Source organism: Cimex lectularius, unplaced genomic scaffold (assembly GCF_000648675.2).
Source record: "Cimex lectularius strain Harlan isolate CLEC.00 unplaced genomic scaffold, Clec_2.1 scaffold114, whole genome shotgun sequence".
NCBI classification, from domain to species: Eukaryota; Metazoa; Arthropoda; class Insecta; order Hemiptera; family Cimicidae; genus Cimex; species Cimex lectularius.
The window spans coordinates 535629-548708 of NW_019392782.1; the positions used below are offsets into that span (position 1 = coordinate 535629).

General features: G+C 32.6%; 1 protein-coding gene across 18 annotated transcripts in view; it reads right to left on the bottom strand.

Moving 5' to 3' along the window:
- The window catches only part of LOC106661780 (gamma-aminobutyric acid receptor subunit beta), a 231158-nt gene that overhangs the window by 91575 nt on the left and 126503 nt on the right, over positions 1 to 13080 (bottom strand). For 13 of the 18 annotated variants that reach the window (XM_024227772.1, XM_024227782.1, XM_024227779.1 and 10 more), the window contains exon 3: positions 5748 to 5815. In XM_024227772.1, coding sequence (XP_024083540.1) covers positions 5748 to 5815 — 68 coding nt within the window. Of the gene's footprint in view, positions 1 to 4775; positions 4844 to 5747; positions 5816 to 6049; positions 6118 to 13080 lie in introns of all 18 variants that reach the window. The other 5 variants (XM_024227773.1, XM_024227770.1, XM_014385482.2 and 2 more) reach the window with 2 other exon arrangements.

The following is a 13080-nucleotide window of genomic DNA, read 5'->3' on the forward strand; positions in this document are numbered from 1 at the left end:
CGAGCTCGATTTACATAAGATAATAAGCTTATCGATAATTTCAAATGAAAAATAAACCAATTAGAAGCTATTAAGTTAATTGTTGTATAACAACGACATGGGGGTTGATAAAGTTTAGTGGTAAGTAAAACCAATTACCCTTCCGGACAAATTATGTAATCGTGATTGTGATTGAGCCGGCCTAAGTAAGAAAAAAACATAAAAAAAATATTCCAGGATGAATGATATGAATATTAAGAGTTTTCACGTGGAAATCGAAAGATGATGAATTTCCATCATATTCATTTCACTTGGGGGAAAATATTATTAATTTTTCGCTTGCACTTTCCGATAGCTACCTTTTTTAAAACAGCAAAAACAAAACCTAACAAACAGCACTAAAAGTGCAAAACAAAATTTCTGGTTCATTATTTTGAAGGAAAATTTCAAGTCAAGAAAAAACAAAATATTTGTAATGCAAAATAATATTTATATTTAACTTAAAAAGTATAAATTTTTAGCATTTTACTTAAGAATGTTATTAATTTGAAACCCAAATATTAACTTTTTGTACATAACCAAGAAAGATTGTCCTTTTTTTTATAAACAGGTTTAATTTAATCACAATGAGTTTAATTTTTAATAAACTAAGGTTTTTCAAGATAGCTTAAAGTTAAATTTCTATTTACGATTTAGTGGTCAATTGACCAAGTTACTTCTTTCATTTAATTATTCTTTTTATGGTCTTGGTTGAGAAAAAAATTTAATTTCTATTTCTATATAACCAATATAAATAATATTATACATTATTGCACACTCCAAAATTAGGAAAATTTACTCCGCATTTCTTGTCAGTATGTTTCATAATGAACGTTCACATATTTTAGAAACTAGTTTATGTAAGGTTTTGGTTGAAATGAAAAAGCTAGTGACACCAGCGGGATTCGAACTCACGATCTTCGGCCAAATCGCTCGTGACACTAATTTTTTCATTTGAACCCAAACTTTACATAAAAAGATTAATCAATTGAAAGAAGGAATTTGGTCAATAGTCCACTAAATATAATATATTTGAAAAACCTACATTTTGTCCGTCATTTATATTAACAATGTCAGAAATATTCTTCAATATTCTTCGTATGATAATTTCAATAAAAAATAGATTAATGTATTATATATTCACCACGGTTGTTTAACCTTTTTACATCTAACAGCTTATCATTTATGACCTGGTAAAATGTGGTTTGTTTGGTCTTACCGACTTCCTCTTCAAAATTGAAGGTTTTTCAGTTAAAAATGTTTCATAAAAAAGAGAAATTCGTTAGGCCTGATTTATTAATTTGAATTGTGTCTCCAGATTCCTACAATACATTGAGATTTTGGGATTGTGAGCTTGGTGTGTATGGTATTTTTCGCCTTAGCACTACCCACTACTTGGGAGATAACCTTTGTGCCAATGAGGGTCAACACTTTCAAAATAAGAACAAAAATTATATGCCACGTTATTTTTGGGCTTTTGTTACATTATGTATAAATACATTAAATCTATGTATTGTTAATGTTTTTAATGGGGATTTGTGATTTATTGAATTTCACAGTCTATTTATTTACTTTCTTTATTTCTCGTTTAGTTGGGAAAACTTTAACGAGTACAGTCCCTCTTCAGCCAGTATAACAGTTTTATGTCTTTTCTTAAACTTGGCTTGTAAAATAAATCCGTAGCTGTTGTCAATAATTCTATTATATCTCTTTTGTGCGTTGAAGCTATAATAATAATAATAATAATATTGCCTTTATTGTTCTACCACCCTACTAAAAAGTAAATTGTAAACATAACATATAAACATTATATTTTAAAATTTAATTATACAAAACAGAATAACAAAAATAATTATAAATAGAGTAATAAACGCTCAAATAATAAACTTAACAATTGAATTCCTTGACCAATTCATAGCATATTTCTAAGTAGATTTATAATAATTCACAATAGGAGCTCAATTTTTAAAACCACTCAAATATTCTATCATTTTTTGGACAATCTAGTATTTTCTAAATAAACGACACGAAATGACTTTAGGACCAGATGAAATTGTTAAATTGGGCCATCGTTAAATTATGCGTATTTTTCACTTTACTATTTGGTTTTGCATTATTGAAGTGAATACGGACTTATTTTACAACGCGAAATATTTTATAATAAAGTCCTGCGAATTTCAATAAAATACGAATCCCAGTTTTAAAATCATAATCCCTGTCCAGCAAACTGAGCAAGTATGCTTTTAAGATTAATTGGAACAATTATTCTATTTATCTAAGATATTAACTGAGACAAAAAAATTAGTGCCACGAGCGGGATTCGAACCCACGACCTTCGGCTCAATACGCCGTTGCTCTACCCACTTAGCTATCGTCACTTCGCAACAACCTGTTGAGCCGAAGTTCGTGGGTTCGAATCCCGCTCGAGACACTAACTTTTTCATCTCAATGAAGACCTTAGATAAAAGGAATAAATAATTGACATAATTAATATGGTCAATTATGACCTCTAAACATATATTCAAACTATTCTTTAAAAATCTAATTCATTGTAATTAAAATATAATTTATTTTGTCGGTTCATGTAACACTAGTATTTTTTTAAATTAGTTTTCTAAAAATTAATCATGCAGACAGACACATTTTTTACCTTCAACGTTTATCAGGCTGATTTTAAACAACTAATTATACCCTAATAAAATTTTTCAACTATGATAAATTTTTCCATGTCCGCTTAAACTCGCTAGCTTTCTTTAAACTCATACACATTAATTGATGCATGAATCATGCATAAACGAGCGACAATAAACGGACCCAGAATTGTTCGACAGGAGTTCATTCCACTTGCGGACTACCCACTTAATTTTATATTGTGTAGTTTCTTTCATACTTTTATATGAAAAGTTTTTGTTTTGCCTTTCTTCTTTTTGATGGGGGTTAAGGTGTGTTGTTTTTATATTTTTATTGTACTAGAAAGATTATTTTAAATGGCGATGAGTTATGAAAGTGTTTTTTTTTAAATTATCTTCATTATAATTATGATTTGTTGGTGTGAAACGTTTTGAAGTGATGATGTTTTTAGATTCGTTTTACCGACCGTTTCATTGGAATGAAAGTAGTTACGTTTGATTTTCACCCAAAGCTGCAACGCAATCAAGGGTTGGAGGCGAGTGAGAAATGGGAATGGAAAAGTAGAGAGAGAGTACATGCGTCCTGATTGATGGGGCGGTCAATCAGCCCCACGGGAGCAGTTCTTGAGAGCACCTGGGCCTGTAAGTGAGAGGGAGGAGCAATTAAAAACACTCGACCAGGTTTTTGGCGTATCGAGCCCAGCCCCAGCACACTTAAATCTAGTAAGCGGATTAAAACAGAGAGCACCATGCACAAGCATCTACAAACAAGCCTCTACGGCAGAATAAGCCTTGCACATTACGTGAGCGGTCATACAAAAATAAACAAAAGCTGAAATTATACTCGTATTTCGCCGAGTCGGCTTAACTGGTCGTACACCCCAGGTTCGTGACAATTTTTTTTATTATTATTTTTTTTAAATATTGCGTGGTTTAACGCGGCAAAACGGGGTCCTAGAAAAATAGTGAAGACAGAAATAAAACTGATAGAAGAAAAAGAGAAAGAGGAAAATATAGAAGAAATAAGAAATAGAAGGGAGCGGGTTTTCTTTTGCCCCCTTCAAGGGATCACGTACTAGAGTGACCTTTCCTTTTTTTGTTATATTTGATTTGTTGGACAGGGCCATTAACCTGGTTGCGGCCTGTAGAGTCCACCCAGTTCACCGCGCGGAACGAATAAATCTTTTTTTTTACTTTTACTTTTTGTTGTTTTATTTCAATTTTTTCTTGTTTAAAAGGTGAATTTGTCTTATACATCAACATTCCATACAAAACAAATAAACAAAAATATATTTCAAAAAATGATAACTGAAATGTAGGAAAGGTGTTCCAGTGAGTCGGGAGAACTGAATGTACACGCTCAACAGTCGGAGAAGAGAAGAATAGAGACAACAACGACTACAAAATGTACAATGTCTGTATTACACATTGACTGAGTTGATTCGGCCAGGTTTCGTTTTTTCCGCCTCCCAACCTGTGACTATTTTAAGTTTTAAAATTTCAGATGTGTTGGACATAAAATATAAAAATTCACTCACGCAATTCAACCAAAAACAAATTGTGCAAATTAACTTTAAATATTTATACTTAAAAACAAAAAGTGCTTAAAAAAATGTGAATATTACACAAAAAAATAAACACTTATTGTAACATAAAACTTTTCAAAAAGATTAACTAAAGAAAAGTTATATTTTATACAAAAGAAATAATTATTTTACACCAATATTACATTCTTACTAAATTTTTGATAACATCGATTTATTCAAATGCTGTGTCAAGGGCACTTTTATATTAGTTCGTGTCACAAGGTGGGAGGAGGGGGCCATGCATAGGTTCTTTTGGAACGCTGTAGGGTTCCTTTACAAACATTGGCAAACCAGCTGGAAAAATGTCAATCAGTCTTATTAATTTCAGGACCAGGGATCCTCCATCTAAGACGCACTAGTTTATAACTTTTAGTTAAAATATTTCGACATAATGGATGGTTTAATGATTGTGATGATGAGATGAATATGGTCCTAGTCCGACTGAAGGAGGATCCCTTGTACATTTGTCGAGGTACAACACCGACAACACAACAACTGGGTTTGGTTGTAGTTTTTTTTAAAGGTTTGGTGTTTTAAGTACCATTAGGACTTCTGATACAGAACTGATACTGAGGACGTACATTGTGACCCCGACTTCCACTGGTGGACCTGCAACCAACACCACTGTACACACACAATATTCACACAACCCAATAAAAAATGTATAAACAGTCATTAGGAAATCATTTGTCCATTTATGTTTTATAAGCCTCCACCTGTAAATATTAGAGCGTTAAAGCTTAAAATCTAAATGAAAAAAGAGACAACCAAAATGCTTTCATCTGCTATCTTGCTGCTAAGACATCCAAACTCGTTTAAAAATTTTTACATACAGAACTAGTTCAACTGAATCTCCTACAGAGTAGCTAAGTTACAAGGTTCGACGTTAGCAAGCATCATATTTCAATTAATTTAAATGAATATTTTATATAAATATAATTTAAATCGCTTTTCATATAAACCTAGCTCTCCATGCTTCCTCCGTCCCAAAAAAGTATTTAAAAAAATTCTATGAAACAATCAAATAAATAGCCACGTTTTGCTTTTACATTGTATTCCATTACGAATGAGCTACGCTTAAAAATCTACCTCGGGCACGGGAATTGATGAAAAAAGGGAAAAAATGAGATCATAAAAACAGATAAAAAAGTTCGATCGTTAAAAGGGGACATTAACTTGGGGTCCATTTCCTGAATTCGCACCCAAAGATAGTAGATAGATACTAAAAGGGACAGAGCCGTGAAAGACAAAGAGAAAGTAAGAGACGGACACAAGAGTCAAGGGCACGGACATGTACACATGTGCAAGTGAAATGAACCCCTAGTTTAAAAAAAATAAATTTTCATACGATTTAAACTGTGTGACAAGCTTATTTATTACATAATGTCTCAGAGCATGCGCGGTGTAACGTGTTTTCGGGCCAGGTCTCCGTAATCCCAAAGTGTGTTACGTGTGTACTTTATAAATTTCACTTATCAAATATTATTGTATAATATAACGTGGCTGTAGGTACCATTTTAACTTCAGAGAGTGATGATATACTGAGTACATACATGGTGACTCCCACCTCTACCGGAGGACCTGTGAACAATAAACCTATACGGTCTTTGTCCAAGACAACAATAAGACATTTGTCTTAGTACTGTCTCTTTTTTAAACAGAAAATAAGACTGTAAAAATAAATTAAAACAACAAAAATAAACAAAAAGAGAGAATTCAGCAATGGACCCCAGGAGGGCGCTACTAGGATGGGTAACATGCCCGGGTACACTCAAATAGAGAGGTATAGAGAAAGATTCAGTTATTTGAGAGTACCATTTGCACTTCAGATAGTGAACTGATGCTCAGTACATACATAGTAACTCCCACTTCCACTGGAGGCCCTGAAACATTTTTCTCTTGCATATCCCAACTAAACAACCCCATTCATTTTATCTACAACTTTTAGTTTTAATCAACCTTTCCTCTTTAAGCATCTCGGAAGAATAGAAATTTATTACAGACAAAAAAATTATATATAATTATTATTAATTAAATTACATGCATGATTGGTTAACGCCATTGTTACAACTGGACATTTACATATTACACTATAAAAAAACTTTCTTCCCAAATTAGCCTTCTTAACATAAAACTACAGACTTTTCTACAATAAAATAATCAACCAAATTATAATTAGTAAACATTGTAATTGTTAAAATAACAATAATCATCATAATATAACATGTCAACCACTCATGTCAAATGTCGTAAATTGTAAAAATTCGGAATAATTTGATATTTTGTACTTTTTGAAAACTGTTGTATCCACCAAAGTTCTATACCTATTCTCCACCGGTGAATCTCAATTTATGTTAGAATTTGATTTTTAGGCCCGGTTTTAGTGTGTGTTTATTCTAAGGTTACGACGAAAATCACAAAGCATTTCCTTTCAAATTTACAGAGCTGATGCTTGCCTTGTTATCTGGTTAGTTACTTCTTTGTTTTTGTATCGTCTATTTTAATTTGATTTGATTACATCTCTCATTTGCATGGATTTCATCTTATATTGATGAATACTGTTGTACTTCTAGTCTTAATATTTATTTTCTTTTAGAGCTTCTTGCCATTGTACTTTCTTGTGTTTTAGATTAGCGTACCAAAAAATCTTGCCTGTGTCAACTGACGTGTTTTTTCATACTTAGGTTGGTTTGGAAGTTTTGTTTAAATTTAAAAATACTGTTCATGTCTCCCCTAGGAGGCATGAGTTTCTGATTATCTTAATTTATGATGCTCTTGTTAATTTCACGTTTGGTTTTTTTTAGCTTTCTTTGTTGATGTACTTTTTGAAAAGTATTGTGTCCACCAAAGTTCTATATCTGTACAGCACCACCGATGATTCTCAATTTATGTTAATTTCACGTTTGGTTTTTTTTTTAGCTTTCTTTGTTGATGTTAATAATATTTCCATTTTTTGTCTGCGCTATCATTAAATGGACGGAGATAGTCATGATATTTTATCCATACCAGAATTTGGTTATTAGGCACAGTTTTATTGGTTGTATTTCTTCTTAAGTTACGTCGTACATTGCAATGTGTTACTTTTGTGTGTAAATGTGCCAAAGTTTATGTACACAGTTCTTATGATTCTTCACAGAATTCGCGCCATGTTGGTTAATGCAAATTTTTCCGAACATCTCAGTTAAGAATCCTATTAAGATTCGAAGCCCTGCTTTATTTGATTCATTGTTATGTTTCTTGTTTTCCAAACCTGGCCAAAAGGTTTTTGGATCGTTTGTGTCAAATGAGCAAATTCCATGGTTTCCTCAGTATCACTGTCTTCTTTCCTTCCTTTTTTCATATCGTACATGTTTTTGTTAAATTTAAACAATGTTTGTAAATTCCAAGCCCTGAAGATGATCTCAATAAAGATCAAAACGTTGGCACGATAAAAAAAAAGTTTTTCTGAAACCTACATCACACCAGACCTCATTTCACGATTTCTAAATAATCTTCTTTCCTAAGTTGCTGTTCATAGCATTAATCTCAAAACAGTTTAGTATTTTTCAGAAGTGTCGCAGCCTTTTTCCGTAGAAGGAAAATGTATCCTTGTTTAGCACACTTAATCTGCCTAGTTTGGTTTTGCAATTCAGCACCAATCTTGAGCTGTGTTTGAGTTTAATGCTTTGCTTTGTTATTCTTTATTTAAACGGAATATTGTTTTCAATTAAATGGGTTTCAACTTAAAAGATTTGTTAAAAAATAAGTAAATGAACTTTAAGAAAGTGAAGAAACTGGTGCACTTGTCTCTGAATATTTGGAATTTAGGGTTAAACACTCCTGATTCTGCAACTTGGATCTTAGATCCATCAACGTATCAATAAATAAAGCCCTTGTTGAATGAGTGATTTTCACTTTGTTACTTTTTTTGTACTTAGGTTTGTTTGAAAGTTTTGCTTAAATTCAAACATCCAGTTCATGCCAGCCCTAGAAGCCATGAAATCTGATATTCCTGAGCTAATAATGCTTGAGTTTAATGCCTGTCTGGCCATAAAGTTTTGGCTATGTTTATGTATCATCTGTTTAAGTTTAGTTGAGTTTCTCAATTGCTTGGATTTCAGGATGAAATTTAGAGTTTTTAAGCAATATAATCAATTTTAAATAAATAAAGTCCACACTTTCCGATTTTACCAACTATATGCACTCTGCTTTGGCTGAGGGTGATTATGCAATTGGAAGATTTCTGGATTTTTTCAAAACTTTTAACCGGTTTCGTCATTACGCAATCATCAGTTTGATCTGTAGTTATCAGAAGACATGTCGTGGATCATATTTCTAAGGATGAACGGCGATTATTAAATTTGGCAATGAAGCACGGTCGGTCCCATATTAAGGGAGTGTTTCAAGGGGGTATACCAAGCCTACTATTGTTCCTGCTATTTTTTTTAACGATCTGCTCGTTTATCTTCCTTGATTGCTTCGTAATACTGGTTTATATCCAACTGCGGAAATATTTTGTAGTGAGATCAATGGTCGGTTAACAAGTTTGAGTTGAATCATTCTAAATCGTGTTTTGTCATCAGGAAGAGAAGAACCTGTAGCATTGAAATACCCCTTTCGTCCTTAATCATTCTACCATAAAAGCGTTTTCTTGACTGAGGGTTTTTTCCTTTTACCATTTTTTTTGGTTTGTTTGAAAGTTTACTATATCAATATAGCAAATATCCTGTTCAAATCTATGAGTATCTGATCTTCTTTCATTAGGAAGTTTTTGATTCTGAATTAAACTTTTGAATCTTTTTGGACAGGTTTATAATAATTTTCTTTGCTGTCTCAATTATCAACCCTGTATACCAGCTATCGGACATGTTCTTATCGCGCCACTCCTATCAAAACATAATATAAAATAAAGCCACAAACATCTTTTTTTTTTTAAGTGAATATAAAGAACTGGAAATTTAGATGATTTAAAGCCCAAAGAACGATGAAACGTGTTTCTAACAGCTGTAGGGGAAAACACCCTATTTCTTTCGTTTGAAGAAAAGCGCCGTAAATCCTCTCCAAAATTATTATCCAACAACAATAATAAGATTAAATGAGGCGGGACGAAAGTAATCAATTTAATCCTTTTAAATTTTTCTTGTCATCATCTTTACTACTGTCTTTCTATTGTTTGTTTCGCCTTTTGTTTTTCTCTTCCTTTTGACACTCTCTAGCTATTTTTCCTCCGGAGGTGCGGATTTCATTATGCGTACAAATGTCGTATAGGTTTATATATTATCTTGTTTTGTTTAAATAATTCAACAATTAATTTCTACAATAACCTTGTATTTGTATTTGGTTTTGTTAAAGGAAAAACGATGTTTAGGCAATTTCTAGTTAACAATGAATTAGAAACTGATTGGAATTTTGTTCAATAATCAAAATACTCTAGCTGTTTTACTTAATCATATCTACAATATTTNCGATATTGGCCTGTATGATTTGATCTAGTTCGCCGGTTTTCCTGTTTTTTGATCATAATGACTTCTGCGAATTTCCAGATGCTGGGAACATATTTCAGTCTGATTGCAGCATTGAATAGGTATGTTAGTTTAACTATACCCTTTTTTCGCAATTGTTTTAGTATTTCTCCAGTGAAAAGGTCAACCCTGGAGTCTTTTTAGCAGGTAAATTTTTAATTTCACGTGCTACTTCTTTAGGTGAAACTAGCTTTATATTTTCTTCTTGAGGCGTGGTTGTTACTTCAAGTAAGCTGCTATTGAATCATATCTACAAATATAAATCTTTTATTTCCAAATTATTAAATCGCCAGAAACGTTCCGGCTGATTTGATAGACGTCAATCTTCGGGTGATTCTATTCACTAGAGTTCACAGATATATCAAACCTCTTCGCGAATACTCCAATAAATGTAAATTAGCGAGGTGAAACTCTCGATATTATTAATAGCACTTCCGGGAACAATAGTGGCATTGTACGGGTACCTGGTCGCAAGGGCATTTCGGATCAGTGGAGCCTATCAGCTGTCAATAGGGATTTGTCAGTTCAATTGACCCGTTACGTGAAGCTCAATGTTAATCTCTGTTTCTTATAGTCGATTAGACAAGAAGCAAGGATCTTTTTTCCTAGCGTCCATCAATAGGGCCATCATTATTTTTTCTCTCGCAAGTATAATCAGTTTAATAACCTAAAAAATAAGGAATTACTTTATCGTGAAATTGCCTTGGTTATAGTGGCAGGCAAAAGGAGCTCTTATCAGTCTAATAGACAGAATTTGCATTTATTAGATTGCTTTCTTTTAACTACCATCTTTTTCACATCGATCGCATAAAATACACCCTGTACGTTACCCTGTTCTTCCATTGTATTTACTGTTATTTACTGCTTGGATTTCTTGTTTAAAATATAAAAAAATATACCCAAGAAAGCAGTTTTATAAAAATTTTTAGGTTTGAAACATTATTATTACTTTGTTTTGATCCCTCTGAAGGACGCTTTCTAACTGTTGCTTAGTCATGCTATACTCAGCATTGTAATGTTTTTAAATCAATAGTCTTCGTGATAGAGTAATCCCTATTGACCTACCTTGGTGAAAAAGTGGATGTACGATCCCATCCTTAATAAAAAGGTGGCAAAAATGAATTGTTCTTCTTGATTTGATCTTTTCAAAGGCTGGCGATCTAAGTAGAGCTTTTCCTTGTTAGTCGCAGCCTGAAAACGTCCACAGACAAGCATTCAAACCACCGCCTCAAGTCCTTTAGCCAAGAATTCTACCATCTTGCAATGTACCACTTAGTATTTTCCCCTCCATTATTAACCAGATTAATTCACAGCGGGCTTTACTCAGAAAATATCTCTTATACCGTATTTTTTTCTTTTATCGTGAGCTGACGTTTTCTGGCTTTGCCAATTCTGCGAAGGACTTCTTGACTTTAAACCCTCCGGATCCACGTTCATGTATGATACATCTCAAAGGCCTCAAGCTTCAGTACTAGGATCAAGCGTCCAGATTTAGCATATAACATGATCATCATAATCAGCAGGAGCATCTTTTCATTCTCATTCTCAACTCTGAACTAAGCGTAAAAGGAACAAAAAGGGTGTACGCATCACATATCTCAGATACATGTTTTGCATTCTTTGATCGTGATTTTTTCACTTTTTTCTTCAATTTTTCATTCAGACTTTGACCACTTATTTTTTTGCTTATCTACTCTTTTGTTCTTTTTTTCAGCGTTTTGGTCATGTTCGTGTGGAAATAGTCTAATACCTGTTACTAGACGGAACTAGATCCAATTTTCATCGGTTTGGTATTGGAGGACTTTATTTTTTTTATTTTTTATTATATCATTCTTTAAGGTTTCATCTAGTTATTTCAAGCTACTAGTAATTTGGAGTGAAGTTTATTTTAAAAATTGAAAGTAGATTTTTTTCTGTATAGAAGAGAATAATTTTATTAACCGATTCCAATCAGCAGAAATGTTTCAAATGTTTTCTGTATATCGCGAAGTCATAAAAATCCGGCGGAGCACTTCGCTTTAGCGATTTGTAAACTTACTTTTGACACGTCTCCTGGTCAGAATTGGCCCGAGTTTTACCATTTCGTCCAAAATGATTTTTTAAAATAAAACTTGCTTTTCTATAGCAAATAAATTAATATTGGGGACGACTAAAAACAATTATTACTGACTACAAAATCCGACGTTTTTCGGCGATTATTGTCTTTATTTTTATACCAATATGGTTAACAACAATCCATAAAATATTACATTAGATTGAACCCACATAACAAGAAAGAAAAGCTTATTTTTAGTTTTTGTTTCATCTGAAAAATCGATTTTTTGTCTCATAGGTACAAGTTCGTCAGTTTCTCCATCAAACTGCGTTACTTTTCTTGTCATTGAGCCTCTTTTGTCTCCAAAATTTTTGAAATTCTCATGGATAGGTCGCTTGGATTAAAAATTGATTTTTTTTATATCTGACGTTCTGAGCCGACTATGACATTCTATAAAAACTTTTCTATTTATTTATTTAATTTTTTATAATATAAATTAGTAATAAACCATTATAAATATATGGAGAAGTATGAATTAGGGTGAAGAAAGTACCTAACGGAATTCACTTTTCTTTTAAAGAAAAAGACAGGTAGTGACCCTAAATTTGGGCAAATTGTTGTAAAATATAGAAGATATTGATATTAATATATTATAGATATATAACATAATAACGGTGATTGATGATTGCCACTCATTAATAATTACTCGTCCGCTGGCTGAGTTTACAGGTATATTTGTCATCAGATGAAGCATATTAATTCTTACGAAAATAATGGACATTAAAGTAATAAATTTTTCTTTAAAAAATGAACTATTTCGCACATTAAATTTTATACAAAGGAGCTGAAATTTAAAATAAAATGTCATTTTTAACATTTTGAAAAGTTTAGTCCGGGAAAAAATATCTCGGTAAAATCCAACTTTTCCACTTCTTCGGCCCATTTCAAAATTTTACAGCTCAGCTCTTTCTGTTTTAGGCTCGTTATAACTGGGTCAACTCCGTGGGAAGTGAGGAGGTGGCTGAAAAATGTATTCCACAGCCGACGGCGAGGTGGAACTTGTCAAATTATAAAACAGCTGATGTCCCATGGCATTAAGTAGGTGCGATGGAATTTTGATAAAGTTCAGAATACGCTGGAAACTTTCCGCCTCCTCAGAATACGTTATCTCTTAAAGCGATTTTTGATTAATAGTCAAAACGTATAGTCCTTAAAGGAGTTTCATTAGACATTTTCTAATTGATTCATTTGACAAACAATTTGTTTAGGTGGCATGTGAACTATAAAAAAATAAACTTTTGTTTCTCACC